The 15,309-nt window shown below is 37.4% G+C and overlaps 1 protein-coding gene across 4 annotated transcripts in view; it reads right to left on the bottom strand.

Moving 5' to 3' along the window:
- The window catches only part of SGK3 (serum/glucocorticoid regulated kinase family member 3), a 110,495-nt gene that overhangs the window by 1,789 nt on the left and 93,397 nt on the right, over positions 1 to 15,309 (bottom strand). For 3 of the 4 annotated variants that reach the window (XM_070802617.1, XM_070802618.1, XM_019973956.2), the window contains 8 exons: positions 13,436 to 13,519; positions 13,194 to 13,325; positions 11,165 to 11,277; positions 11,035 to 11,071; positions 10,111 to 10,197; positions 7,829 to 7,924; positions 5,624 to 5,779; positions 2,375 to 2,464 (listed from right to left, as the gene is read on the bottom strand). In XM_070802617.1, coding sequence (XP_070658718.1) covers positions 2,375 to 2,464; positions 5,624 to 5,779; positions 7,829 to 7,924; positions 10,111 to 10,197; positions 11,035 to 11,071; positions 11,165 to 11,277; positions 13,194 to 13,325; positions 13,436 to 13,519 — 795 coding nt within the window. The remainder of the gene's footprint in view (positions 1 to 2,374; positions 2,465 to 5,623; positions 5,780 to 7,828; positions 7,925 to 10,110; positions 10,198 to 11,034; positions 11,072 to 11,164; positions 11,278 to 13,193; positions 13,326 to 13,435; positions 13,520 to 15,309) is intronic. The other variant, XM_070802619.1, reaches the window with a different exon arrangement.

Raw genomic sequence — 15,309 nt, 5'->3', positions numbered from 1 at the left:
TTTATTCCTGGCAAGTTTAGATGTCTTCCTACTCCATCATGTCTCTGACACATTTCCTGCTTTTTCCTTTTTGACTTTCATTATTCATGCCCTTCTCACAGTTAAGGTTCTCGTTGTTGGGTAGAGGGAGGAGAGAGAAGGGTGAGGAAGGCCAGTATGACAGAGTCCTTGCCTCTGTTAACGTGACTCTCAGGTCCTGTAACTGATCTGCTTACTCTCTACCCACCCATCATCACCTCTAAGTTTAGAAAAGGAGCTCAGGGACGTTTCCAAGACAGCATTTTGCATCTGCTCTTCCATAAAATGCCTGCCCATCCAGCTTCTCAATTCTGGGGAGGCCTTTTGATAAAGAAATGAATATTAAGTAAAATTGTGAAAGGTGATTCTACAGAGGTCATTCATTCAATATCTGGCTGTGACACCCTTAGCTTTGGCGACCTAAGGGGACTGGAACCTGAGAAGTGAAGTATCGTGGCTACTTAGGCTCAAAGGCAGTGGTTAACCTTCCTTCAGGAAGCTGATACAAGCTAATGGACTCTTTCCTTCCAATGTATTTACAGATCAAAACTGGGATACAAACTCAGGTGGTTCACTCTTCAAGCCCATCCCTGAAACTCTGGATATTTTCCACTCAGGGGAAGGGAATCCTTAAAATGTCAAAGTCACCAACTCTAACCAAGTTAGAGTTAAAATGGATTCACAGAAGATATGGAAGTCAAGGACAGAGTTAGCCCAGCAGGTCTACAAACAAGCAGAGCAGAGACCAGGGAAATCCAGGATGCTAGATCCTTCCACATGAGATTCTCCAACAGAAGAGAAAGAATGCTAAAAATTATATTCATGTATGTATATAAAAGTCATCAAATTCTCATTTATAACCCTAGAAGCATGGACTCTGGAACAAGACTAAGGTTTGAATACTGGCTATGAAGGCTGCTAGCTATAATTCCTTATATAAACTAACCTATCTCTGTGAGTTTGTTTCTTCTCTGTAAAATAAAAATACTACCATAAACCTGTTAAGGTTATTGTGAGGACTAGATGCGTTGATACATAAAATTTCCCAAATCTGACACATAGAAGGTGCTCAATAAATGATGACAAATGTTTCTTCATTTGACTTTATAAATATTTTATGAGTACCCTGATGGTTCATGGCTCGTATTGTGAGGGATAATACTGCATGACTCATGTTAAGAGTAAGAAAGGACTCTTTTCAAAGCACCCAAGCTCAAGTTCTACTTCTACAATTTTAATTTTAAACTTTCGCAAGTGATTTAACCTTTTTGAGCCTAAGTTAATTCATCTGTATTATGTGGAAAACACCAGTACTATTCCATAGGATTGTTGTCTGGCTTCAGTAAAAGACACTAGTATTGAGGACAGTATAGGAGCTAATTTTTTAATCTTTGCTTATCTGTTAGGTGAAAAACAGCAACATGTTAGGGTTTTATTTTGCTTTCCTTAAATGTCAGTGAGGTTGAACATCTCATACATTTGAAAACCATCTGTATTTAGTTTTCTGTAATTGCTTATTTTGTGTCTTTTGTCCATGTACGAAAGCATAGAAGGAATAATGACCTTGAATCAGGCACAGCTTTGAATTGCAGCTCTACTACTTTTAACCAGCTACATGACATCTCTGAGTTTCCATTTCTTCATTTATCAAACATGTATAGTAAGAACAGTAATAGCAGTAACTTGGCAGCTTATTTGACACATAAATTACATGCTGTAATGCATAAGAAGTATAATATGCCTACATATAGGAAGCTATCATTAGTAACATCACTATTAGCCTTCTCATGATTTATTAATAATCTCCCTATCATTATATATTTATTTCCAAACATTTCAACACTGTTAATCCTTTAAGTAAAATGTTTCCATCAGCAGATTTAACAAGTCAAGCTAACATAAGCATTTTTATAATACTGTCTTACTGTTTTCCAAATAGGATGTAACAATTTACATTATCATTAATAATGTTTGACTGTAGCTGGTTTTACATCAATCTAGGAAAAAGTGCATTAGTGTTACTTATAAGGTTTTTTTTTTTAACAGATATGAATTTGATACCTCATGGTCACTTTAATTTGCATTTTTTTAACCTATTGTGCTTATTCCTTTTTCATACATGCTCTAAAGAAAACACTTTACAGATACGGGGCTGGAAGATATCTGTATCAATCTAAAGTAACTAAAATCTTAGGAATCATCCCGAAGTTACCAGTTGTGCCTGACCTGTTTCATAAATATTTCAGCACTGATTCAGTTTTATTCACGTTAGATTTTGAGATCTAGTCCTAAAATTATGAGGAGCTATAGTCCCACACTTTACTATTTAGAAAGAAAGACTTGGATGTAACCTTACCACGTTAGGATTAAATGGTGGTGGAATCTTCTTCTGCACAAGATCAGTCCAGCTAAGTGACTCAAAAAAGGGATGATTCTGAATCTCAAGCTAGAATGGTAAAGAAACAGATTTATTATTTACTAATTGCCAACATCTGCTGGATCATGGAAAAAGCAAAAGAGTTCCAGAAAAACATCTATTTCTGCTTTAATGACTATGGCAAAGCCTTTGACTGTGTGGATCACAATAAAGTGTGGAAAATTCTGAAAGAGATGGGAATACCAGACCACCTGACCTGCCTCTTGAGAAACCTCTATGCAGGTCAGGAAGCAACAGTTAGAACTGGACAGGGAACAACAGACTGGTTCCAAATAGGAAAAGGAGTATGTCAAGGCTGTATACTGTCACCCTGCTTATTTAACTTATATGCAGAGTACATCAGGAGAAACGCTGGGCTGGAAGAAGCACAAGCTGGAATCAAGATTGCCTGGAGAAATATCAGTAACCTCCGATATGCAGATGACACCACCCTTATGGTAGGAAGTGAAGAGGAACTCAAAAGCCCCTTGATGAAAGTGAAAGAGGAGAGTGAAAAAGTTGGCTTAAAGCTCAACATTCAGAAAACTAAGATCATGGCATCTGGTCCCATCACTTCATGGCAGATAGATGGGGAAACAGTGGAAACAGTGTCAGACTTTATTTTTGGGGGCTCCAAAATCACTGCAGATGGTGACTGCAGCCATGAAATTAAAAGACGCTTACTCCTTGGAAGGAAAGTTATGACCAACCTAGATAGCATATTCAAAAGCAGAGACATTACTTTGTCAACAAAGGTCCGTTTAGTCAAGGCTATGGTTTTTCCAGTGGCCATGTATGGATGTGAGAGTTGGACTGTGAAGAAGGCTGAGCACCGAAGAATTGATGCTTCTGAACTGTGGTGTTGGAGAAGACTCTTGAGAGTCCCTTGGACTGCAAGGAGATCCAACCAGTCCATCCTAAAGGAGATCAGTCCTGGGTGTTCATTGGAAGGACTGATGCTAAAGCTGAAACTCCAATACTTTGGCCACCTCATGCGAAAAGTTGCCTCATTGGAAAAGACTTTGATGCTGGGAGGGGTTGGGGGCAGGAGGAGAAGGGGACGACAGAGGATGAGATGGCTGGATGGCATCACCGACTCGATGGACATGAGTCTGAGTGAACTCCGGGAGTTGGTGATGGACAGGGAGGCCTGGCATGCTGCGATTCATGGGGTCGCAGAGTTGGACACGACTGAGTGACTGAACTGAACTGAATGCTAAAAAATATACTGAGTACTCACTGAAGAATTTTAGGAAGCCAAACCATTCCCACTTGGTCCCGCACCTTCCAAAGTTCTTTCTAGGCATATGTTCATGTCATTCAATGTGGCACAACAGTGTAGTGGACAGACAGTGTAGTCTGTCCACTACAGATGCCCAGAGGAGGCGTGGGAGAGTTAACTCAGAATGACCAACTTATGTCCTCTTCAAGTCATTGTTTCCTCACAGGTAAAGTGAGGTTAACATTTCTGCCCTTTATATTTCATAGGTTGTTGTAAGAATCACTGGCAAATATGGAAATAAAAGTGGTTTGAAAGGAATAAAGTACTACCTAGATACAAAGAATTATTATTACTGCTGAATGTGGAGATAAAGATGTCGAACGAGACTTTTACATGGTGAGGCTGAGGTAAAACTCAGGTGACAAGCTCTACTATCAAAAACAATTCCATTCTGGGTTACTACAGTTGAAAGCTGGCAAAGTACTCATACCCATTCCATTTTTTCTCCTACAAGGAGCCACAAAGTGTATAAAAAGTAGGATCCCTATCCTGCTTCTCAGGGGAAGTGATATCTGACCAGAGTTCTGGAAGATCAGTAAGAAGGAGCCAGACAAAAAAGAATGAGGGGAGACTATTCTAGGTGGCATACAAAGGGCCTGAGATGGCAGATAGCTTAGTTTGGTCAAGAAAACAAGAGCCCAGTATGGCTGCAGTATAGGAAAAGATGGGGACTGTCACACACAGAGGAGCCCAAGAGGTAAATGGGCTGTACAACACTGGGTCTACGTGAGGAGTCGTCTCTGCTGATTCTATTTTCGTTATAAAACAGAAGGCAACAGCATCTGCTAAAAGTGAAGAAGGAAAGGAACGTAAAAACTTGGCAAGAATGCTGGAGTGGGTAGCCATTCCCTTCTCCAGGGGATCTTCCTGACTCAAGGGATCGAACCTGGGTCTCCTGCATTGCAAGCAAATTCTTTACCATCTAAGCCACCGGTGAAGCCCAGAAATTTGGAGAGAAGGTCTGAAATAGTCACTACAGAGAGCAGGAGCATTAGGTGGAGAAGCATCCAAGAGACTAATGACTAGACTTCACAGTTCTTCTAATAGTCTCAGTTGTGTAACTTCCATCAGCACCGTCCACCAACCAAGGGATGGCAGATGGATTGATTGATCCAGGGTTCCAATTTCTGCCAGTGAATTCAACAAAAGGACTGAGGTACAAGGAGGGAGGGAGCATTAGCAAGGCTCCCTAAAACAGTGGACTCTGGAGCCCAAGTCCTGTACTCCACCAGGGAGTTCACTATTCACAGCTCAAGTTCAAGACTGACAAACAGCCCTCAAGAATTTCTGAGAACTTTTAATGAATTTAAAATTCATGTTCCTCAGTAATTCATGAATTCACTAATGTAACACCAGTAATTTTGTTAGCAATTAAATTATTCTGATTTGAAGTGAAAAACAAAAAAGAAAAAACCCCTGCAGATCCCATAATTTTTTCAAGGAGGTGTCATATTTACATTCTCAGGGAAAAAAAGTCCCTGAACAATAGTTCAAGCAAAAGTTACTACCTCATGCAGTCAGGAGGCACTTAAATTCTTCCTAAACAAAATGAGCTAAAAGTTTAGGCAATCAAAAAATGCAAGCCACACATTATTTTTTTAGGAAGAAGGGGGGAGCAAAAATGCTAATAAATGAAATCAAATAAATAATAGGATATGAAAGCTGGATATGGAGGATGAAAAAGGATCAAATTATTCTGAAGGTCAAATGAAAAAATGCATGTGCAGAAGTTTTATACACTGTACAGTTTTATATAAACCCTGGTGAAAATTTTTGGGACAAGCATGCTTCCTTTTCATGGTACTATTCTTTAGGAGCTGTATTCATCCCATTAAATACTACATAAAATAAGGATTTTTCTTCAAATGATAAATAAATAAAGAAGCTACTGAGAAAGATGTACATACAAAGTCTTCTTTGGCACCGAGTCGATTTTGCCTGTCTTTTTCTAGGAGTTCTTCCAGAATGGACCAGGCAGTGAGGCTCACTCCTGGCCTCAAATTTAGAGGCTTGTGAAGAATATTGTCGTACATTTCAGCCACGTCTCGGCAATAAAAAGGAGGCTTAAAAAAAAGAAAACACAACATAGAGAAAGAAAGTTAGTATTAATTGAACTATGCACAAATGGGGTTTAAAATTGTTAGATTTGGCCCTGACCTAAAGACAGCAGTCTGTGTCCAGCAGCTGCAGAAAAGCACTGGCATCTCTGGGCCTGTGTACCCCTGCAGTAAGGCGTCCCATGGGAAGAGATTTTAGAAGTCAGCAAACTGTAGAGCTTAATACATGGTCACCGAATGAATAGGGGCCGGTTTATTCAATAACACTGGGCAGACAGGTGTGAATTGCATAAAAGTTGTAATAATAACTGTTTTTAAAAAAACAACCTCCAACTTCACCATAAGACATAATGATAGAATTACTGGAAACAGAGATTTGACACAGGGCGAACATTAAATGATTTCTTGAGACACAGTAATATACTAATTAAAACGGATTTCTAGAAAGTGTTCTTCCTAAGAACTTGTGGCCATGGCAGTGTCCTGCTGCTGTAACTGCTTAAAGACCTGAGGTACAGCTTCAACGTGAGGATTGGCCAGTTCATTACTGAGTTAAAAGTTTTAAAGGAAAAATTATTTTTAAAGTTAAAGAAGTTACAGGCTTGTCATTTTTTTCCCCTTTTGTACAGGAAAGAAAAACCTCATTTTTCAGTTTTTATAATGTAACTTTATTTCTAAATCATTAATACAAGCCCGATTAATGAAGTATGTGATTCAAATATTCCCTATTGAGTCAGCTGCATTTTACATGCAAGATATTTTATACTCTCAAAGACTTCTAAAGAAGTTAAAAGGATATGAAAATATCAGGATGAGAAATACTCAACACTTAAAGAATGTAAGACATAATATGGTTAGCAGGTCTTCTAAGTTACCAGCATAACCAGAAAACTAGGTCTTTTTTTTTTTTTCAATTGCAGTATAATTGCTTTATAATGTTGTATTAGTAACAATGTGAATGAGCTGTAAGTATACATATATCCCCTCCCTCTTGAGCATTCCCCCTTCCCACCCCTCTAGGCTGTCACAGAGCTCCAAGGTGAGCTCCCTGTGTTAACACAGCAAAACTGGGTCTTTTTAACAAGTGGATTGTGGTCAAGGGCAGAGAAGAGAGTGTTGGCTGTCATAGGCATCTGTCATTCAGAGTTAACAACATGAGACAAATTCTCTAAAACATACCTCAGCGGTTAAATTTCATCACCCCTGTTTTCAGGGGACACACACACACACACACACACACACACACACACAGAGCAAACAGAAAAGCCACGCCCACCTCAGGTCTCAGTGACGGTGGGCGTGGCCTCGTGAGGGCCGCATGGAGTGCATGGCTCCCAGCATGAGGCTGCTGACCACTCACAGGACCACCAAGGGAACCTAAAAATGTTTGTTCTGGCTGAAATGATATTAACTCAATGTAGTAAAACAACTTGACTTGTTAATCAGAAACTTTGGCTGATAATGTCTTTAATTAATAAAAACTGGGGAAACTGATTACATAGTAAACATCACTTTTTTTCCAATGAAATCTTCAAGACATGGTGTTTATGGTAAAGGGAATAAAGGACTCCCGGTGATTAAAAAAAAAGAAAAAAAGCAGAGCACCAGTATCCTAATTAAATCCTATGAAAACAAAATACAAGGCAAAAACCTAAAGGTATTATTATCTTTTGGTAAATAAAATCTTTTTCTTTCCATCTTTTTGAAATTAAGAAAATTAGAAATTAGGCAGAATGGCCAGAGTAAACTGCATGAAAGTGGGTAATTTTAATGTTATAACTAGGTATCTATTTCTAAAAAATGCTAGTGGGGTGAGAATATTTGAAGTAGTGATTAGTGTGGCAGAGAAATAATTCTAAAAAATCAGTAACCAAATGACAGGGTTTCTTTTTGTGCATACCCCTAATGTGGTTCTGGATTCATTTAACCATGTTACTACTGTTCTGTTAGTGTTATCTAGTTAACAAGGGTCCACAAGATTACTGAAAGGCAAAAGAGAAAACTCAAATCAATTACAATGTACTGGAATCATAACAATAGAGTAGAAACACATACCAATCCATAGAGCATCTCATACAGAACAGCACCAAGGCACCACCAATCCACAGTGTTGTCATAGGGCTGTTTTCTGATTACTTCAGGTGCTAGATACTACAGAAAAGATTAACTATTAGAACAACTCAGAAACAAATCAAGACAAAACCTAGGAATAATTGAGAAATTTAATAAATCTTAGGTGTTATATCACACTAAATGAAACATGTTATCTAGATTTTCAGTTGGTTCGGTATTCTCACTGTATATCAGTGGTTCTTGGTCAGTGGTACTTGAGAATCCACTGGGATAATTTTCAAAAACCACATATTCAAGTATTTTCCCCAGAAATGATGATGCAGTTAAGACAGAAAAGGATGACAAGTATAGAAACCATAATAAAGTAGGTATTTTGCAGGGGGTTGTCTTTCACAAAATTAATTTTAGATTAATTAATTAAATCTTATTTCTCTTTATTCTTGTTTTTCTTGAAGAAACAAGTCGTGATTGAAGATTTCTTAATATGACAATTATAATTCATTTTTTTTCTCTTCAGTGAAAGAAAAAATAATAAACTGCATTCTTATTTAAGAATTATGACAGCAATTCTTTAATGTATTATTTTTAAAAGTTGTATAAGTTATTAGATGGCTATTTATACTTCAACTTGTAAAACATTTAAGCATCATGATTTCACACATATATAACAGTGAATTTGAATTTTAGATTCCAAAATATATATTTCCTCTTCCCACATGAAATATATACAAGGAAATACATTTTCAGCTTTTTTATGTGATACAAAGAAATGGGAAAATAAATAAAAAGGGTTTAATAGTTTGCGATCACATTAAAATTTAGACGACAGAAAAAAGCTACCTGGCACTTAAGATCGCAATAAATAGGATATTTTAAATGTGTGTATGTGTGAAATTCGAATAACAAGGCTTTAACATAAATCTTAAGGATTATTATTACTGTCTCAAATGGAAAGATAGATTTTCTGCTAGTTAACATGATTAGAGAATAGGTGTTCTGGTTAATAAATTCTGATTTGTAATTCCCAACCCCCATATACATTGCTTTATTTTTTATTTTATTTTTAAACTTTACAATATTGTATTAGTTTTGCCAAATATCGAAATGAATCTGCCACTGGTAAACCTGTGTTCCCCATCCTGAACCCTCCTCCCTCCTCCCTCCCCATACCCTCCCTCTGGGTCGTCCCAGTGCACCAGATTTTCTTGTATTAAATAGCTTCATTATGAAATATTTTAACCATATAAAAACTATAAATATGTAATAAAAACCAACAGAGCTGCCATCCAGACATAAGCAATGCTAACATTTTGCCATATTTGCTTTAGTTTATTTCCTTTAAAAAAAAGCAGCTTTATTAAGATATTCAAATACCAAGCAATTCACCCATTTAAAGTGTACAATTCAATGGCTGCTAATATATTTACAGAGTTGTTCCAACATTATCACAATTAATTTTTGAACATTTTCATCACTGATTAATGATTTTTTTCTTAAGGATTAGAAATGTAATCAAATGCTTGAAGAAATCGAAGATAAACTTTTAACATTAAAAATGAATAAGCACAAAAAAGTGTAATTTATCTTTGTTGGTTACTGGTGATATCACAAAATCAGAGTTAAAAAAAAACTATCAATAAAGTTTTAAACGTTTATTTATTATTTAAATGTTTGTTTATTAAAAGAAGAGATGATTATCAGATATTCCCAGCTGGTTGGAAGCTGAAAACATTTTATTCTACTTTTCTTTCCTTTTTTTTTTTTTGTGGCAGTGCCATGAGGCATGTCGGAGAAGGCAATGGCAACCCACTCCAGTACTCTTGCCTGGAAGATCCCATGGATGGAGGAGCCTGGTAGGCTGCAGGGCATGGGGTTGCTAAGAGTCAGATATGACTGAGCGACTTCACTTTCAATTTTCACTTTCATGCATTGGAGAAGAAAATGGCAACCCACTTCAGTGTTTTTGCCTGGAGAATCCCAGGGACGGGGGAGCCTGACGGGCTGCCGTCTATGGGGTCGCACAGAGTTGGACACGACTGAAGCGACTTAGCAGCAGCAGCAGCAGCATGAGGCATGCAGGATCTTAGCTCCCCAAGCAGGGATTGAACCCATGATGCCTGCAGTGGAAGCATAGAGTCCTAACCACTGGACCACCAGAGAAGTCTCTTTACTTTTTTGATTTCAAATTTTATATACACAATATGTGATTCAGTTTTGCATTTCAGGTATAATTCCATGAATGACAAATGAGATAAATTTCTTACCTCTGGTGTCCCACAAAATGTTGTTGTGGTGTCAGAAATAGCAATTCCTTCTTTACAAAGCCCAAAATCTGTTAAGACGACATGTCCCTGACAAATACAGGGGCAGTAAAATAAAACAATGCATGGATATAAATTGACACTTTTAAAGAACATTTGATTTTGAAATAATCATAGACCAAAAGGAAACCGCAAAAAAGAGTACACAAAGCTCCATGTCCCCTTCCCCCAGCTTCTCCCTCCTCCCACCCACCCCGTGCTGACAGCCTATATAATGTAGGACAGTGTCAGAATCAGGAAACTGATACTGGTACAATTCCGTTAGCTAGACTGCCACCCTTATTCAGTTTTCACTCTTTTTTTGCATGTATGCATGTGTTGTTTTAGCTGCTGAGTCGTGTCCGACTCTTTCATGACCCCATGGAAAATAGCCTGCCAGGCTCCTCTGTCCGTGGGATCTCCCAGGCAAGAATACTAGAGTGGGCTGCCGTTTCCTTCTCCAGGGGATCTTCCTGACCCAATAGTTGAACTCACATCTCTTGCATTGCAGGTGGATTCTTTACCACTGAGCCACCAGGGAAGCCCTGTGTGTAGCTCTAGGCAATAGATATATAGATTTGTGTAACGACCTCTACAATCAGAAAACTTTCATCAACCCAAAGGAACAAAAGAACTCTCTTATGTTACCGCTTTATTTGTTAACTCTCCTATCCCTTAGTCCCTGGTCCCCTTACAACTACTAATCTGTTCTCCATCTCTCTGGTTTGGACTTTTCGAGAATATTATATAAAACACTGATGTATGAATGGAACATGTGTTCCATTATATGGAATCACACAGTGGGAACCTCTGAGGCTGACTCTTTTTCACTAAGCATAACATCAACAAGAATCGTGAACCAGCAGATTTTTAAAAGCCAATACTTACTATTGAATCCAAGAGAATATTTTCTGGTTTCAAGTCTCTATCAAATTAAAAGGAAAGAAAAGCAAAACTCAATTTGAACTGAAACAAAATAATAAAAAGACATTTCAGAAGTGCAATTTAAAAAGTTTACCTGTACACGATTTTGATGGAGTGCAAGTAACCCAATGCACTGGCAATCTCAGCAGCATAAAACCGAGCTCTGTGTTCAGGAAAGGACCGCTCTCTTTGTAAGTGAAAAAACAGCTATAAAATTGAAGTAAAAAATGAATACTAAGATAATTCACACATAAAGTGAGACAAATATACTCTGTAAATATAAAAACAGGATTTATTTTCGTTACTTTGAACATGAGATAAAAAGCACCAAAGTACAGAATTCTGACGCTCCCTCGCCTTTGTCCCCCATCCGCCCAGCAATCATTCTCTCTTCAACCGTAACTCTTCCCCTGCTCTTGCTAACTTACTCATCTATTTACCACTCAGTTCTCAAGTGTGGCAGTATCCCCACCACACCAGGCAACCCCTCTAGAAAAGATTATTAATGAAGACCAATGATCTTGATTTTTCCATGTTAATTATCTTAACTTGATCTTTTTGGACTATTATTTGAATTAAACCAAATACTATTCAGAAATTGGTAACTAGTGGCTGGCAGACCAAACGGAACCCACAGATATAATTTGTTTGAACCAAATACCATTTTCAGAAAAATCTAAAATAACTGGTAACATTTAAAAACTGGGAACATTTTTTTGGGTAAAAATTCATAGTTTTACTTCGGGCAGGGGGCAAAAGGAAATGGGGGGTGCGGGTCTCTGAACCATTAAGCCTAAATTCAGCGTGGTAGCAACTGGCTGAAGCTCAGTGGCAGAGGGATTCTCCAGTTGTCTTTTTTTACTTTTTGGCTGTGCTGGGTCTTCACTGTGGTACACACAGGCTTCTCTTGTTGTGGCACATGGGCTTAGCTGCCCCACAGCATGTGGGATCTTAGTTCCCTGATAAGGGATTGAATCTGTGTCCCCCATTAGAAGGCAGACTCTTAACCACTGGATCACCAGGGATGTCCCTTCAGTTCATTTCTTACAACCTACCCTCTAGTCATCAGGTTACCTGCCTAAGCTAAATTTGCCCTAGGTTCTTACTCTAAATCTTTAGGTTCTAAAACAATGATCTCTCTCATTGGGCTTTCTTCTACCTTGGAGAGTTACTGCTCCTTACTACCCCCAATGATTCAAGGATTGATAAGGTGTCTGTCCTCAGTTTCTCTACTATTATTCTTTCTCTGGATACCTTCCCAGCCAACTCAGTCCAATGACTTTAACCAGCAGCTCTATGTGGATGTCTTTCACATGGACTAACCCATATGACTTAATCAAGTTATTAGCTTCTCCGTACCTCACCAAGTTCCTTTGTCTTATACAACACAATTGTTGTGAGGATAAAACAATATGTATAAAGAGTCATAAGAATGCTCAATACAAGTTAGCTATTACTGGAATTACTATCTTACCAGCAGCATTTCTCAAAAATATATTTCAATATCCCTCTGACTCAGAGTTTTGGGGAATATTATTACTAGATTTGGTTCAAACAAACAAAAGGTGACTGTGTGATTTAAAAAGTTTTAAAAAAATAAATCCTGGCTGTCTTTAAGGCATTAATTTCTCAAAGTCTCAAATATGCTGAAATGTACTGTAAACCACCAAGAGGTTATAACACGAAACGTTTTCCAAACTAGCTTCACCACAGAACCCTTTATTACAGGATCACCTCATTTGATTTTGCACATTTTGGAAAATGACAGACTAACGTTTATATGCAACTGCTGAAACCTTAATTATCAAAAATTACAAATCAACTTTCATTCCAATGTTTCAATATATGTTCTTGCTACATAGCTCAGTGACAAAACTATCAGAGAAGTCTGTAGCTTCATAACAAGGTTCCCACCTGCACCATAAGCTGCTTAGGAAAAGAACTTTATGTCTCACTTCTCCACATCCTGCACTGTGCTGATTAGCCAGCATCTTATATATTATTGCTACTCAACAAATAGCTATCTATTCTGGGCTTTGCTTCCAAAACTGGTAAGAAAAACTCTAACTCAATTCTATTTTTTTTCCCTAAACATCATCAATACTGAAACACTAATTACTCACCTCTCCTCCATTAACAAAATCCAGAACAAAATAAAGCTTTTCAGTTGTTTGGAAAGAATAATGTAATCCAACCAAAAACGGATGTTTCACATTTTTCAAGAGCACATTTCGTTCAGCCATAATGTGTTTTTGCTGTTTAAAAAAAAAAAAAGGTAAAAAAAATCAACTTGCATTATACACCAGAAAACAATTCTGTTAACTGAGAAGATGGATATAGGAAAAACAAAGCTATTTTATTTTACCTCTTTTCTATTGAGAACTATCTTTTTCTGTAACACTTTGACAGCATAAAATTTTCCATCCAGTTTCCGTTTTGCAAGAAGAACCTGTTATATTTAAAGATTGTGCTGTTAGAAATATCAATGTTTTGACAGAGACAATTCACTTATCACTAAGTCAATATTTTATAAAAATAAAGTCCACAACAGACCTAGATAATGTAATGTTTTTATTTTGAAAGCTGAAAATTCCTAATTTGTTTCTACAACTCCACTTTTCCTTAGATATTTTACTAAAACCAAAGAAATGTAGATGATTTAAAGAGCCAGGCATCGTTTGTCACTTAACATGCTAATGGTTAAGGTTTTTACTAAGTTTAAGTGTCAAAATCTATACTGCTTGAGAAATGTGTGTGTTTGTGTGTGTGTGTATGCTAGCCCTGAGTCCCAAGGTGTCTTTGGAAAACACTGAGGCTATAAATTTCATGGCTACATTAAAAAAAGAGAGAGAGAAGAAAATGGTTTCTCAGTGATCAAAATGCATTTTCATTTTAACATTTGGGTTTCTCTTATAGGTTTCAAATTTAGAAGGACTCAGAGAAACAAACCCGTATGTAGCTGAGATTCTATAATGGGCTGCAGTGCACACAGACATCATGGATGTGAAAAAACTTAGAAGATCTTGCCCCAGAAAAAAGGCAGACATACTCCAAAGTTTTAGAAATAAATTTTAAGGGATTCAAGACACCCTACAAGTTGGGTAACTATCAGCTGATCCATTTCAAAACGTCTTGAGATGATCTGCCACTGGTGACAATGCTGGGCCTTACTTTTCAGTACATCTGTGGTCTTCCTCGCTTATATCTGTAATCAGTCTGGTCTTGAGAAAAACACCAAACTCCAACAACAGACAGATGTCTTACAATACACTTAACCGGTGCTTCTCAAAACCATCAAGGCCCTCAAACACAAGAAAAGTCCTAAGGACACATGATAACTTAATGTCCTGGATGGGACAAAAAAACAGGACACTGGGTAAAAACTATGGAAATCTGAATAAATGATGGGCTTGAGTCCATAATTATGGATCAATATTGGTCCATTGCTTGGAACAAATGTACCATACTGATGTAAAATGTTACTAAATAGAGCAAACTGGTGGTTTGGAAATTCTCTGAACTTTCTTTTTTAAAAAATTTAAAAAATATTTATTTTATTTGACTGTGCTGGGTCTTTCTCATGGCATGTAGGATTTTTAGTTCCAGCATATGGGATCTAGTTTCCTGATCAAGGATCAAAACCAGGCCCCATGCATTAGGAGCTTGGAGTCTTAGGTACTCAACCATCAGAGAAGTCCCCCTGAATTTTCTCTCTACTCAGTTTTGGGTGGTTTTTTTTTGGTAAATCTAAAATGGTTCTGAAAAATAAAGTCTATTGATTAAGATGCTTCTTACTCATAAAAACAAAGTCAAGAATACCTTCAGGGTATACATTTCCTCAGTTCAACTGCTGGCATCTCTCTCATTTCTCAGGCTTTTGCTCTCTACAATACTTGACTCCATTGAATGTTCCTTCTTTCTTACATTGTTTTTTCTTTTCTTGACAGCTCCCACTCACCTGACCTTCCCTTCTCTACTCTGATTGGTTCATCTTCAAGTTTGTTCTGAGAAAGTAATTCAAAGAATGTGGCAACTAAGGAAGTACCTTAATGGCAGGCATTTTTTTCAGCAGATTAGTAGATGTGGAGAATAGACAGACAGTTAAGAAACAGATGGGCAAATGGAAAGTGGAACCAAGACCACCATTTGCAGAAAAGCTTAGAATATGAGATTCCCATTATTTATTTTAGTTTGTCATACATATTTTTCTATTTTTCACCTTCATTGTGAATCTACATT

The sequence above is a fragment of the Bos indicus genome, chromosome 14 (genome assembly GCF_029378745.1).
Source record: "Bos indicus isolate NIAB-ARS_2022 breed Sahiwal x Tharparkar chromosome 14, NIAB-ARS_B.indTharparkar_mat_pri_1.0, whole genome shotgun sequence".
Taxonomy (NCBI): Eukaryota; Metazoa; Chordata; class Mammalia; order Artiodactyla; family Bovidae; genus Bos; species Bos indicus.
This window is presented reverse-complemented; position numbering and strand designations above follow the sequence as displayed.